The sequence below is a fragment of the Schistocerca piceifrons genome, chromosome 6 (genome assembly GCF_021461385.2).
Source record: "Schistocerca piceifrons isolate TAMUIC-IGC-003096 chromosome 6, iqSchPice1.1, whole genome shotgun sequence".
In the NCBI taxonomy this organism is placed as follows: Eukaryota; Metazoa; Arthropoda; class Insecta; order Orthoptera; family Acrididae; genus Schistocerca; species Schistocerca piceifrons.
Window position 1 is genome coordinate 33,560,063 of NC_060143.1, and position 15,903 is coordinate 33,575,965.

General features: G+C 41.7%; 1 protein-coding gene and 1 pseudogene across 1 annotated transcript in view; both read right to left on the bottom strand.

Annotated features, from left to right (window-relative positions):
• The window catches only part of LOC124802753 (gastrula zinc finger protein XlCGF57.1-like), a 249,541-nt gene that overhangs the window by 196,775 nt on the left and 36,863 nt on the right, over nt 1–15,903 (bottom strand). Inside the window, exon 2 of the mRNA XM_047263739.1 lies at nt 8,610–8,659. Within this exon, the coding sequence (XP_047119695.1) occupies nt 8,610–8,634 (25 nt within the window). The 5' untranslated portion in view covers nt 8,635–8,659. The remainder of the gene's footprint in view (nt 1–8,609; nt 8,660–15,903) is intronic.
• Nucleotides 5,955–6,073, bottom strand: LOC124803607 (annotated as a pseudogene).

Below are 15,903 nucleotides of genomic sequence, written 5' to 3' on the forward strand. Positions count from 1 at the left end.
TCTTTCCAATGTGACGAGGGGTTTGTGTTGTCTGAATGGGTCGCAACATGTTTTTAACTGTTCATTGTAATAATAGGATGAAAATGTTTGTAATTTATTTTTACTCACAAAATATGGTAATTAATCAAAGTACTTGTAATACTGTATTGTCTGTTCTATCTAGTAAATAGGACACATCGGCAAGCAGGAGGGGTGCTGGTCCCGATAGTTGACACAAGTTGTAGGGCAAACAAAAGGTATTCTGTCATGCTTAGTAGGTCCGCAATTGTGAAAGGTGGGCACACTGGAACAATAACATGACTTCGCTCTGAAGTGGATGCACTTCAATTGGTGCATAGGTGGTAGTACAAAGGGCTTGAAATCCCAGTGGTAAATCATGCTCTTCAACCTTTCCTGGAAGCATGGTCCCCTTGAACAATAGAGTAAATGCTCCCATGTCAATTCTCAAACAATGGAAAATCCAGGATGGAATGTAAGAATACGAGAGAAGGAAAGTTGCTGCTCACTATATAGCGGAGATGCTGAGCCGCGATAGGCACAATAAAAAGTTCACACAATCATGGCTTTCGGCCATTAAGGCCTTTGTGAGCAGCAGACACACATACACACACACGCGCGCGCGCGCCCACACACACACACACACACACACACACACACACACACACACACACACACACACACACACACACACACACACACTCACGACGCAAGCGCAACTTGCACACACATCTGCAGTCTCAGAGAGCAGTCTCAGTGTAGTTTCAGCTCTCTGAGATTGCAGATGTGTCTGCAAGTTGCACTTGCGTGTGTGTGTGTGTGTGTGTGTGTGTGTGTGTGTGTGTGTGCGCGCGCGCGTTTGTGTATATATGTGTCTACTGCTGACAAAGACCTTAATGGCCGAAAGCCATGATTGTGTGAACTTTTTACTGTGCTTATCGCAACTCAGCATCTCCGCTATATGGTGAGTACCAACTTTCCTTCTCTCCTATGTTAATTTTGTTATCCCTCAGCCCCTTCTGAATACCACAGATGCACTCATTGTTCCAAGTTGGGGCGGATGTGTTCATATGATTGTAACATCAAGTGCAAGTGAAAGATAATACTCTATGTTTTGTTTAAACTTCTATGGGTAGTAAAAGTAACTGAAATAGTGCCCACAGAAGTGTACAAAAGTGGACTGAGTGGAGTCTGCTGTCTCAATCAGAGGGTAGCCTCTCCATGTCTTTCACAGTACTGTTACCTCTCTAAATTTACTATCAATATGTTCTATAAAGAACAGAGGTTTGCTCTTTAGAAAGGTCTTGACATCTGTTCCTGTACAGACTAGGTACTGTGGTGAAAAGGGTTCACCCAATTATCATTACTGCCCCACCTAATATGGTATATCCAGTGATCGGAAATCTTTATGATTGTTTAGGCAAGAATCACAGTGAGAGTTCTAATTTGAAAAGACTGTCGGAATCTTGCAACCACCAGCTCGAGTTAAGCGGACTGTCCACTCTGGTGTTACCCATTCCAACCAAGGGTGCTATCCGTGGTGTGCCACCCGGACATGGAAAAAGCCACCTGGCATGCAGAGGTTCCCAGAGTCCCTACACCCCAATGGAGGTGGGGATCTACTCTTTGGCATACAGTGAAGACACCAGCAGTGGTGTTCCACAGGGCCAATAACTGCTTAAAGGAATGCAAGTCAATTACTGGGGGAAGGGGAATAGGGAGGAGAAGGAGGAGGCGGTAGTCAAAATACTCAGATTTTCAATTTTTGGATTTTCATTTGATTCCTTTTGATCCTCAAGATATAGTTCTTGTTTCCTTGAAGTTCTCATTTTTGACCAGCTTTACATGACAGTGTTACTGCAAGATTGTCCAGTTTTAAGCCATAATGTTTCAGCAAGACATATCATCTCTTCATTTCATATTACAAAGAAGGGAGTTTCATGATACCTGATTCCCAGATAGCTGGACAGGCCATGAACCTTCTTCGAGTTTTTCCTCTCGGTTTCCAAATGGCAGAGTGCTTGTTAAGCATATATCTACTAATCTCTCACAGAATTATAGACACTGGTATCACACAGCAGTTGCAGAAGTGGCATCCAACCTACTGACTAAACTCAGAGACAAAACTGACGTAAGTTAGGGTGTGTCTGTCATATCAAAATCACGAAACAAATTACACAATAATGTGTTTGATAAAACAAGCAGTTTATCTTTTTTGCTTTAAAATAATACTTAACCCGTTCTATATACAATGTGCATAAATTAGTGCTATACTTGAAGTTGTGAAGTGCTTTCTGTATCACACCGTATTATCAACTTTGGTGCACATAATGATGAAGACAATAAAATTTAACAAAATTAGGGCAATATACATTGGTGCACAACACACCTTTCAGTTCACATTGAGCAATGGCTTACAGAGTATAAATGTAGTAGATTTTATCTTCTGACTCATGGCACTGCCTCTGAAAAATATTCTATGTTTAAAAGCTTTAATTATTCTTGTGGATTGTTTTCACTATTCAGAACATTGTCCTCGATTTGCGTGGTAATATTATCTTTTACTAGTTGTTTATCAGGAACATTTCTTGAAATGTCTGTACTACGAGTTTAGCTGCCACAGCTGCAACATTATTATTTTAAGTAAAAATTAATTAAGCTTCACAAGATCTATCCATGAAACTTAAAACTAAATTTAGGAATAGTTTTTAGAATAAAGGGACTATATTTAGGAATAGTTCTGAGAACAAAGAGATCAACACATACTGTTGTCATTGTTGCTGTTATGGTCTTTGGTCCAAAGAATGATTTAAAGCAGCTCTCCATGCTACTCTATCCCGTGCAAGCCTCTTCGTCTCAGACTGCGACCTACATCTTTCTGAATTGGCTTCCTGTATTCATCTCTTGGTCTCCCTCTACGCTTTTTACCCCACGCTTCCCTCCAGTACTAAACTGGTGATCCCTTGATGCCTCAGAATATGTCCTACCAATCAACCCCTTCTTCTAGTCAGGTTGTACCACAAATTTCTCTTTTCATCAATTCTATTCAGTACCACATCATTAATTACATGATCTACCCATCTAATCTTCACCATTGTTCTGTAGTATCACATTTAGAAAGCTTCTATTCTCTTCTTGTCTAAACTGTTTATCATCCATGTTTCACTTCCATACATGGCTACAATCCATACAAATACTTTCAGAAACGACTTCCTGACACTTAAATCTATACTTGATGTTAACAAATTTCTCTTTTTCAGAAACGCTTTTCTTGCCATTGCCAGTGCACATTTTATATCCTCTCTACTTCTACCTTCATCAGTTATTTTGCTCCCCAAACAGCAAAACTCATCTACTACTTTAAGTGTCTCATTTCCTAATCTAATTCCCTCAGCATCACCTGATTTAATTTGACCATATTCCATTACTCTCATTTTGCTTTTGTTGTTGTTCATCTTATATCCTCCTTTCAAGGCACTATCCATTCCATTCAGCTGCTCTTCCAAGTCCTTTGCTGTCTCTGACAGAATTACAATGTCATCGGCAAACCTCAAAGTTTTTATTTCTTCTCCCTCGATTTTTATTCCTACTCCGAATTTTTCTTTTGTTTCCTTTGCTGCTTGCTCAGTATACAGATTGAATAACATCAGGGATAAGCTACAAACCTGGCTCACTCTCTTCTCAACCACTGCTAGCCCTTTCATACCCTTCAACACTTGTAACTGCAATCTAGTCTCTGTACGAATTGTAAATAGCCTTTCGCTCCCTATATTTCATCTCTGCCACCTTCAGAATTTGAAAGAGAGTGTTCCAGTGAACATTGTCAAAAACTTCCTCTAAGTCTACAAATGCTACAAACATAGGTTTATATTTCCTTAACCTATCTCCTGTGAAAAGTTGAATGGTCAGTATTGTCTTGCATGTTCCTACATTTCTCCAGAATCCAAACTGATATTCCCTGAGGTTGACTCCTACCAGTTTTTCCATTCTTCTGTAAAGGATTCATGTTAGTATTTTACAACTGTAACTTATCAAACTGATAGTTCGGTAATTTTCCCACCTGTCAGCAGCTGCTTTCTTTGGAACTGGAACTACTGTATTCTTCTTGAAGTCCTGAAGTCTCATACATCTTGCTCACTAGGCGGTAGAGTTTTCTCACGGCTAGTTCTCCCGAGGTTATCAGTACCTCTAACGGAATGCTGTCTACTCCCAGGGCCTTGTTTCGACTTAGGTCTTTCAGTCCTTTGTCAAATCCTTCACGTAGTATCGTATCTCCCTTCTCATCTTCATCTACATTCTCTTCCATTTCCATAATATTTCCCTCAAGTATATCTCCCTTGTATAGACCCTCTGTACACTCCTTCCCCCTTTCTACTTCCCCTTCTTTGCTTAGGACTGGTTTTCGATTAAAAAAATGAGTGTCCTGAAAATTGCTTTTGGGATGCCAGTTTAGTCCGGGTTTTGTGATGCCAAAGAAATACTTTCATACAATCTATTTTTTCCCAAATTTAGGTGTAGATTTGTATTTTAACTGTCACTGTTAAGCAAAATAATGATTTTTCTTTCATTGTTGCAACTGACAGCGTCTATCAAGGGCCTTTATTGTGTGTAATGCTTCTTTCTATTATTAACTCTTGCCTTGGGATTCAGTTCAATTTAGACATTGCAGCTACTTGGTTCTCTGCCCGAGGCTTATTGTGCTTAATTCATATTTGCATGTGTGTCAAGTGAGCTCCAAATACCAAAGCAAAAGTGATCCTTTCCAGACAAATATACAGAAGAATGGTCTTTCATCAAACAAGGAAGACATGACCATGAAGTGGAACGTGGAATATGTAAGCCATATGTTTCCATTTCACATGGAGGAAGGGCTAACATTACAGATCATTTAGGCACCCAAAAGCATAAATCAAACATGTGCTCTGCTAGCATTAAAAAAAAAAAAAAGACAGCTTTTTTATTTCTAGCCATCAAAACAGAGCCAATCAGTATCAGCAGCGGAATCAAGAATGTGTTATCATACTGTCCTTTTAGGCTAAGTGCTAATCTTTCTAATGATTCTGTCACAGCGAAGAGTGTGACATTGGGCAGAACCAAAACAACAGCACTTCTGAAAGCAATTTTGGCACCTGACACTGTCAAATAAAAATACTACGACCTTTCACTGTTCCGATATTATTCAATAGCTACAGATGCGAGTAATCCCAAGGCTGGAAAAATATTTCAATTTATTGTTCAATATTTTACACCTCAGAATGACATTCAAGTGAAATTGTTTAAATTAGTTTCGCTCCCAAATGAAACCGCCTCTACAATAAGTACGTACTGCATTAGAAGAAAACAAAATTGATAAGAGTAAGTGTATCACATTTTGTGGTGACAACGCTAACACTGATTCTGGAGGAGTGCGATGAGAAGGTACAAACAATGTATTTCCTAGACTGAAAAGTGAAGTAAACGAAAATCTTTTAGGAATTAGCTGCCCTGCTCGCATATTACACAATGCTACCAAGACAGCCACTGACATCATGAGTGTTGACGTAGAAACCTTTATAATTACACTTTTCAATTACTTCTCTGTATACACAATATGAACGGAGTGTCTAAAAGAGTTTTGTGAGTTTGTGGACATAGAGTATAGTGCATTGTTGTCCCATACAAAAACGAGGTGGTTATCTTTGTTTGTTGCTGTAGAGAGAGTACTGAAGTTATGTGATGCTCTTAAATCATTCTTCCTCTAAGAAGAAACTCCGTCCAAACAGGCCTTGGAAGGCCCGACAGTACCAACTGGCCACCGTGTCATCCTCAGCCCACAGGTGTCACTGGATGTGGTTATGGAGAGGCATGTGGTCAGCACACCTCTCTCCTGGCCGTATGTCAGTTTACGAGACTGGAACCACTATTTCTCAGTCAAGTAGCTCCTCAGTTTGCCTCACAAGGGCTGAGTGCACCCTGCTTGCCAACAGCGCTCGGCAGACCAGATGGTCACCCATCCAAGTGCTAGCCCAGCCCGACAGTGCTTAACTTCGGTAATCTGATGGGGAACCGGTGTTACCACTGTGGCAAGGCCACTGGCCTTAGAAGAAAAGACACCTAAGTTTCCGACAAATCTCTTCCAGAATCCGTTAACGGAAGCATATCTGTGGTTCCTGCATAGTCAGTTGCGCGTGTTTCAAAGACAAATACTTAGACTTTGAGAAAGCAGACAGCAGTGTTATAGAAGTAGCTGCAATTTTGAAAAATATTAGCAGAATCATATAACGTCGTAAACAAGAAAGTTTTATTCCACTCAAAGTGACATCTTTCTTGGAGAACAGTGAAGTTGCATTAACTACTGAAATTCAAAAACTTCATGTTGATGTAGAACAATTTTATGAAACGTGTACAGCTTATTTAGAAAAATGGTCAACAAATCTCAATGAGTTTTCCATTTTTAAACAGATGTTGCTGGATGCAGAACCTGAGTGGAGCAATGTGACAAGGACAATAACATTTGCACAAGGTAGAGGATTGTCAGTAGATGATAGTTTATTGTTTGACCAGTTTTCTTTACTCAATCAGAAACCAACAAAAATAGCGATAACTGAGGTGGTAATCATGTCAGGAGAAATGGGCCTATTTCTTTCGGCAGACTGCATGCGGAGAACAGTATACTCAGTTGCTGGATCTGTGTGAATTTCATCTTCAGTATTCCATGGTATCATGCAACAAGTATTTTCCATCATGAACGTGCAATGGACTGGGGATCGAAACAGATTACATGTACCAATGGTTGAAGCAATAATTAAATGTGTTTTTAATTATCAAATGAGTTGTTCTAAGTTTTATGAATACATCATACAGCAGAAAGATCTTCTCTCAAAAGCTCAGAATTCAGATAAATATGAGGTGCAGGATAACAAGTTACGTGAACTTTGCACTTCCACATACAGTATTTCAGTAGACAATTTTGTATCTCATCTTAATGTTCTTGTGTTACCAGTAGTAATATTGCAAAATGTTATTACCATTTGAATGCCTTCCCTTGGGTTTTATTAAATTAATTACAATATAAAGTGTTTATTTATTTATTTATTTTACTAAATCAACCGAATCCAGCAGTACTTTGCGCATATATTTCACTTTTTTAGCATTAAGAAAAGTGTCCCGAAATGTCCCGGTTTATGAACACAAATTATGGTCATTTTTATTTAATTTTAAAGAAACATCCCAGTTTGCTAGCAACAAATTCTGGCAACCCTAGCCATTCCTGCTTAGCCATTTTGCACTTCCTGTCGATCTCATTTTTTAGACATTCGTATTCTTTTTCACCTGCCTCATTTATTGCATTTTTATATTTTCTCCTTTCATTGATTAAATTCAATATCTCTTGTGTTACTCAAGGATTTCTACTAGCCCTCATCTTTTTACCTACTTGGACCTCTGCTGCCTTCACTATTTCGTCTCTCAAAGCTGTCCATTCTTGTTCTACTGTATTACTTTCCCCCGTTCTTGTCAGTCGTTCCCTAAAGCTACCTCTGAAACTCTCTACATCCTCTGGTTCTTTCAGTTTATCCACGCTCCATCTCCTTAAATTACCACCTTTTTGCAGTTTCTTCAGTTCATAGCCAATAAATTGTGGTCAGCATCCGCGTCTGTTCCTGGAAATGTCAAACAATTTAAAATCTGGTTCTGAAATCTCTGTCTTACAATCAGATAATCAATTTGAAGCCTTCTGGTGTCTCCAGGTCTCTTCCATACATACAGCCTTCTTTCAAGATTCTTAAACCAAGTGTTAACTATGATTAAATTATGCTCTGTGCAAAATTCTATCAGACAGCTTCCTCTTTTGTACCTTTCCCCCAGTCCACATTCATATACTACTTTTCCCTCACCTCCTTTTCCTACTATTAAATTCCAGTTCCCTATAACTATTAAATTTTCATCTCCCTTAACTATCTGAATAATTTATTTTATTTCATCATACATTTCCTCCATCTGCTCATTATCTGCTGAGCTAGTTGAGGTATAAGCTCGTACTGCTGTGGTGGGTGTGGGTTGCGTGTCTACCTTGACTACAATAATGAGTTCACTACGCTGTTCATAGTAACCTACTTGTGCTCCTATTTATGATACATTATGATATGAAATATGAGCAACTAAAACAAATTACCAATGATTTTTCCCACAGAAGCATGTGTGTGTGTGTGTGTGTGTGTGTGTGTGTGTGTGTGTGTGTGTGTGTGTGTGGATGAGGAGAGGTAAGGGAGACAGTCATACACCCAATACAATATGGCTATGGAACATGACAACTGATGTCTCACACTTGGAAGGGTCAACTGCTTAAAATGAGTAGTTCTGAGCTGTGAGAATAGAAGCATGCAATAAATAAAAATATAAATGTATGAAAAACAAACTAATTCAAATCAAATTACAGAATCAGGAACACATGAAGAACCTTATATAAAACAAAATTTTAAGTGGCAGGATTTTAGTTCATGATCTCAGTAAGTAAGACATACAAAATTATTACTTGTTGTTCTATCAATGACAATTATATTAAATATAAGTTATTGACATATATTTTTAGGTTACAATAAAATGCAATAACTTGCAGCAAAATGCATATTTACCTTCAGTTGTCCGTTCCTCAGCCATTCTGAAACTTTGCTGGTTACCACTCCTGTAAAAAGGAGGTATTTGATGAGGAAAAAAAAGAAAGAAAGAAAGGTAGGAGAGACAAGTACTTGATGCAAGTTAATAGAAGTTACAAAGCACAACTAAAAACACTTAATACTCGTTTCTGAGTGCTGCACATTTCTAATTTCTTTGAATGCTATCACAAATGTGTGAATGGAACCTGTATATATGGTTTTCATCAAGCGAGTTAGTACAGTAGTTAACACAATGGACTTAAATTCAGGAGAAAAGTGGATCAAATCCCCATACAGCCATACAGCCCATCATTTCTCTAAACAGCTGAAAAGAGCATGCCAATTTATCACCTATCCTTCCCCAACACAAAACAATATCCTGTCTCTAATGACCTTACAGTGTATAATATGTGCCTGATCTATGATGATGATGATGATGATGATGATGATGTGTGGTTTGTGGGGCACTCAACTGCACGGTTATCCTCGCCCGTACAAATTCCCAACCTTTGCTTAGTCCAATCTGCCACTTTCATGAATGATGATGAAATGATGAGAACAACACAAACACCCAGTCATCTCGAGGCAGGTGGAAATCCCTGACCCTACCTGGAATCGAACCCGGGACCCCGTGCTTGGGAAGCGAGAACGCGACCGTGAGACCACGAGCTATGGACTGCCTGATCTATCCAAAGTGACTTAACAAGTGCCCACCCTCTAGCACAAGTCATAGAATCTACAGCCAAGCTTATCATGGAACCATAGGAAGTGTTTGATATAGACCTTCCACTTGATTTAGAGCAAAATGAGGTCAATGTAACACTTTCTCCCTCATTCAGTTCATTGGTCTTCCTCAGCTCAACAATTCACCTTCCTCAATGTCAACTTCACTTCAAGGATGGCTATATCAGTAGTTCCATCCACATCAAAGCTACCAACCACCACCAATAAAACCTCCACTTCAACAGCTGCCACCCATTCCATACCAAGAAGTCCCTGCCATACAGACTACCCACCTGTTGCTATCACATCTGTCATGATGAGCAGTCATCATCATCATCTTGGACAGTTTCCAGCCTCTGGCCAGGTCTGTATGGAACACAGGCTTCTCCATCGTCTTCTGTCTTGCCACCATCTCTCCATCTTCACCTTGGTCCAGTCTTCTCCTTTCTTCTGGTCGCATTCCTCTACTCCTTTCAGCCATATGTCTCTCAGTCTTCTTCTTGGTCTCTTTCCTTCCAGTTTCATCTTTTGTAACCTCCTGGGTATCCTCTTTTCCTCCATTTTCTTAATGTGTCCATACCATATCAGCCTTGATTTCTCTATCTCCTCCTGTAACAGTTCCACCTTCATTAACTCTCTGATCCTCTCATTTCTTAGCCAGTCTATCTTTGTCACTCCAATCCTGTTTCTCAAGAATTTCATCTCACTAGCTTGTACTCTGCCTTTCTCTCTTCCTTTCATAACCCAGGTTTCTGATGCATATGTCAGGATTGGGACATATATGACCACTATATAACCTTTTTACTGATTTGGGGTACATCCTTACTCCATATCAGGCTTCTGACACTCTTCCAAAATGCTTCTGCTTTTCTCGCCGACTCGTTTATTTCTCTGTCATTTTTTCCATTTTCCTGTATTAGGGTTCCTAGGTACTTCGAACTCTCCTCTCTCCTCAGTTGTTCCTCACCAATTGTTATTCCAGTTGTTCCTCTCTCCTTCTTTCTTGTTGTGATAATCATCTCACTCTTACTTATACTAAATTTCATCTCATATCCTTGTACTGTCCAACTGCTCTTGTACTTCCTCCTCCTCATTTCCCCAAATCATCAGATAATCTGCAAACACCATAGCTTTCATCTTCCTTTCACCAATTACTTGTGCTACTGTACTCATTATATCATCCATCACTACAATGAAGAGTAATGGTGAAAGTGCACTTCCCTGCCTCAAGCCATTCTTCTGTTCAATCCAAGCTGATCTCTCTCCTCCCCCTTTTACACGGCTCACATTCCCATGGTACATTTCCCTTATCCTCCAAATTATCTGTTTTGCTATTCCTCTGCTCTCCAGGACTTTCTACAATTTGCTCCTACATACACCATCATACGCTTTTTCAATGCCCAGGAAGGCTATTAGTAGATCTATTCCATATTCATAGTGCTGTTCTTACAGCAAAAATTAGATCCACCATGGACCTTCCTGTTCTGAAGCCATGTTGCTCTTCTCTCATTCTTCCTTCTAAGTTTGCCCGAATTCGTGCTTTCAAAATTTTCTCAAAAGTCTTTGCACAATGAGTCATCAATGTTATCTCCCGATAGTTCTTGCACTCTTTTCTATTTCCCTTCTTAAAGCTCAGGACAATTATTCTTTTCTTCCAGTCTTCTGGGATCATCTTCTGTCTCCACACAATTGTCATTACTCGATATAGCCATTGTATCCCCACCTCTCCTGCTGCTCTCACCATCTCTACACTTAGCTCATCCAGACCTGGTGACTTCCCTCCCTTCATCTTGCCCTATGCCTCTTCCACTTCTCCCCATGTAAGGTCTTTTTCTATTTGCTGTTCCTCCTCTTTTTTTCTCCTCGGCTTGTTCCTCCTCATCCAGGGCCCCATTTGACTTCAGGAGTACTTCAAAATACTCCTTCCACATATTCTTGAGTTCCTCCTTATACTCTACATCTTATCCACTTTTGTTCACCATTCGAGCATAATCTACGGTACTGTTCTTCCTCTTACTTTTAATCATCCCATATAACACTGTTTTTTAACCTCTCCATATATGCTAAGGGTCTCACTGAGGCCTTCACAGATATGTAATTATTCAGCCAACCCAAGAAATAGATCTCCTGTGCCTCATCTCACCAGTCACCTACCATACACCACACACCTACAATCTGGGCATAAAGAAGCACTGCTCATATGACTCAGTTAACTCAAGACTAGAGCAACTGAATCACATTCTCCAACAGCATTTCCATTATCTTTCATCCCGTCCTGAAATGAGAAACATTCTTGGCACTCCTTCCACAGTGGTATTATATCACCCACTCCACCTACACAATATCCTTGTGCATCCCTACTCTATCCTTGTTCTCAACCCCTTGCCTCACAACTCATATCTCTGCAGCAGACCTAGATACAAAACCTGTCTCATACATCTTCCCACTAACACTTACTCCAGTACTGCAACAGGCATCTCCTACCCCTTCAAAGGCAGACCTGCCTGTAAAATCTGGCATGTGATCTACAAACTAAGCTGCAGTCACTTTCCCACTTTCTATGTGGGCCTGACTACCATCTGCATGACTATCTGCTGCGAACTGTGGCCAAGAAACAGCTGCACCAACCTGTTACTGAACATGTAGCTCACCTTGATCTGCTTCATGTTAATGACTAACAAAGAGATAGAGGGGCTGGCCAGTACTTACCTCAGCTCAGTACAGCCGATAGATACACAAAACAGAACAGAAAATTTACATATCCTAGCTTTTGGAACTTTGTTCCTTCGTCAGGGAGGAGAGAGGGGAAAAAAGGGGAAGAAGGGAAAGTGGATTCAGTTACTCACAACCCAGGTTATGAAGCAACAGGGGAAAGGTAAACAGGGAGGGTAGCAAAGATGGAGGCATGGGTGTCAGAGGGAAGCCAAAGATATTCTACTGTAAGTACTGTGCCAGCTTCAAACCAAAGAGGATGCATACAGAAGCAAAGAGGTATATAGTATAAAGATAAAAAACAACTATGTAGGATAAAAAGATGCGTGAATGGCTAAAGAGGAAAGGGAAAGAGAAGAAGACTGAAGAGTAAATGGGACTGAGATTGGTTAACGTAAGTTCAGTCCAGGGGGATGGCGGGATGAAAGGATGTATTGGAGTGCAAGTTCCCATCTCCGCAGTTCCGAGGGACTGGTGTTGGGTGGGAGAAGCCAAATGGCACACACGGTGTGCAGGTTCCTAGGTCCCTAGAATTATGCTGGAGGGCATGCACCGCTACTGGGTATTGGACATCTCCTAGGCGGACAGTTCGTCTGTGCCCGTTCATGCGCTCAGCCAGTTTAGTTTTCATCATACCAATGTAAAAGGCTGTGTAGTGCAGGCATGTCAGCTGATAAATGACATGTGTTGTTTCACATGTGGCCCTGCCTTGAATTGTGTATGTTTTACCAGTAGCGGGGCTGTAGTAGGTGGTCGTGGGGGACTGCATGGGGCAGGTTTTGCAGTGGGGTCGGTTACAGGGTAGGAACCGCTGGGTAGAGAATGTGGTCTGGGAATATTGTAGGGTTTGACAAGGATGTTACAGGGGTTAGGGCGGCGACGAAAGGCAACTCTGGGTGTTGTGGGGAGAATATTGTCAAGGGATGATCTCATTTCAGGGCTTGACTTGAGAAAGTCATATCCCTGGCGGAGTAATTTGTTGATGTATTCGTGGCCAGGATAATATTGGGTGACAAGGGGGATGCTTCTGTGTGATCTGGGGGTAGGAACATTGTTGTTGGACAGGGAGGCATGTATTGCTTGGGAGATCTGTTTGTGGACAAGGTCTGCAGGATAGTTGCGGGAGAGGAAAGCACTGGTCAGGTTATTGGTGTAATTGTTGAGGGATTCGTTACTGGAGCAGATACGTTTGCCATGAATACCTAGGCTGTAGGGAAGGGAGCGTTTGATGTGGAATGGATGGCAGCTATCAAAGTGAAGGTACTGTTGTTTGTTTGTGGGTTTGATGTGGACAGAGGTGTGGATGTCAACTTCAACAAGATGAAGGTCAACATCCAGGAAGGTGGCTTGGGTTTTGGAGAAGGACCAGGTGAAATTCAGATTCGAAAAGGAGTTGAGGTTATGGAGAAAATTAAGGAGTGTTTTTTCACCATGAGTCCAGACCTCAAAGATGTCATCTATAAACCTATACCAGGCCAGGTGAAGCAGCTGTTGGGTCTTCATGAAAGCCTCTGCCATGCGGCCCATGAAGAGGTTGGCATAGGACGGAGCCATCCTGGTTTCCATAGCCGTTCCCCTGATTTGTCTGTAGGTCTGGCCTTCAAAAGTGAAGTAATTATGGGTGAGGATGAAGTTGGTAAGTGTGATAAGGAACGAGATTTTTGGAAGATCTTCGGGTGGGCATTAGGAGAGGTAGTGTTCAAGGGCAGAGAGACCAAGGGTATGTGGGATGTTTGTGTAAAGGGATGTAGCATCTATGGTGACAAGAAAGGTTTCAGGTAGGAGGGGAGTGGGAATGGATTTGGGGCGTTCTAGGAAGTGGTTTGTGTCTTTGATGTAGGATGGGAGTCTGCAGGTGATAGGTTGGAGGTGTTGGTCTACCAGAGCTGAGATACATTCTGTTGGGGCTTTGAAGCCTGCTACAATGGGACGGCCAGGACGGTTCTCTTTGTGGATTTTGGGTGATAGGTAGAAGGTAGGGGTACGTGACTTAGGTGGAGTGAGTAGGTCTATAGAAGCCGTTGTGAGGCATTGTGAGGGACCTGGGATTTTTAGGATTTTCTGCAGCTCAGTCTGGATGGAGGGAATGGGATGCTGGGTAACAGCTTTGTAGGTTGAGGTGTCGAAGATTTGACGCAGTCCTTCTGCCACATACTCCACACGGTCAAGTACAACAGTTGTGGAGCCTTTATCCTTCATCTTGTTGAAGCTCACATCCACACCTCTGTCCACATCAAACCCACAAACAAACAACAGTATCTTCACTCTGATAGCTGCCATCCACTCCACATCAAACGCTCTCTTCCCTACAGCCTAGGTATTCGTGACAAACGTATCTGCTCCAGTAACGAATCTCTCGACAATTACACCAATAACCTGAACAGTGCTCTCCTCTCCTGCAACTATCCTGCAGACCTTGTCCACAAACAGATCTTCCGAGCAATACATGCCTCCCCGTCCAACAACAATGTTCCTACCCCCAGACCACACAGAAGCATCCCCATTGTCACCCAATATTATCCTGGCCTTGAATACATCAACAAATTACTCCACCAGGGATATGACTTTCTCAAGTCAAGCCCTGAAATGAGATCATCCCTTGACAATATTCTCCCCACATCATCCAGAGTTGCCTTTCATCGCCCCCCCCCCCCCCACCTAACTCCTGTAACATCCTTGTCAAACCCTACAATATTTCCAGACCACCTTCTCTACCCAGCGGTTCCTACCCCTGTAACTGACCCCACTGCAAAACCTGCCCCATGCAACCCCTCACGACCATCTACTACAGCCCCGCTACTGGTAAAACATACACAATTCAAGGCAGGGCCACATGTGAAACAACACATGTCATTTATCAGCTTACATGCATGCACTGCACAGCCTTTTACATTGGTATGGCGACAACTAAACCGGCTGAGCGCATGAACAGGCACAGACGAACTGTCCACCTAGGAGATGTCCAATACCCAGTAACAGAGTACGCCCTCCAGCATAGTTCTAGGGACCTAGGAACCTGCTACACTGTACGTGCCATTTGGCTTCTCCCACCCAACGCCAGTCCCTCGGAACTGCGGAGATGGGAACTTGCACTCCAATACATCCTTTCATCCCCCTGGACTGAACCTACGTTCACCAACCTCAGTCCCATTTACTCTTCAGTCTTCTTCTCTTTCCCTTTCCTCTTTAACCATTCACGCATCTTTTCATCCTACATAGTTGTGTTTATCTTTATACTATATACCTTTTTTACTTCTGTATGCATCCTCTTTGGTTTGAAGCTGGCACAGTACTTACAGTAGAATATCTTTGGCTTCCCTCTGACACCCATGCCTCCATCTTTGCTACCCTCCCTGTTTACCTTTCCCCTGTTGCTTCATAACCTGGGTTGTGAGTAACTGAATCCACTTTCCCTTCTTCCCCTTTTTTCCCCTCTCTCCTCCCTGACGAAGGAACAAAGTTCTGAAAGCTAGGATACGTAAATTTTCTGTTCTGTTTTGTGTATCTATCGGCTGTACTGAGCTGAGGTAAGTACTGGCCAGCCCCTCTATCTCTTTGTTAGTATTTGTTTCACATATTTATATGAGATTTTCCATTAATCATTTAGATCATGTTAATGACTGTTTGACAGCATCTGACATCAGGATTCTTCATACCAACACCAGTCTCCCTGCAACATAGCCTTCATTCCCATAACCCCTCTGACATCAACCTTCACTAGTCTCTGCCCTACACCCAGCTATCCCTTCCCTTCAGAGCTGTACACACCTCCTATTCCCCAACACTCCCTCTACTCTTTTCCTCCTCTCTATTTCTATTCTGCTCCCCCCCCCCCCTC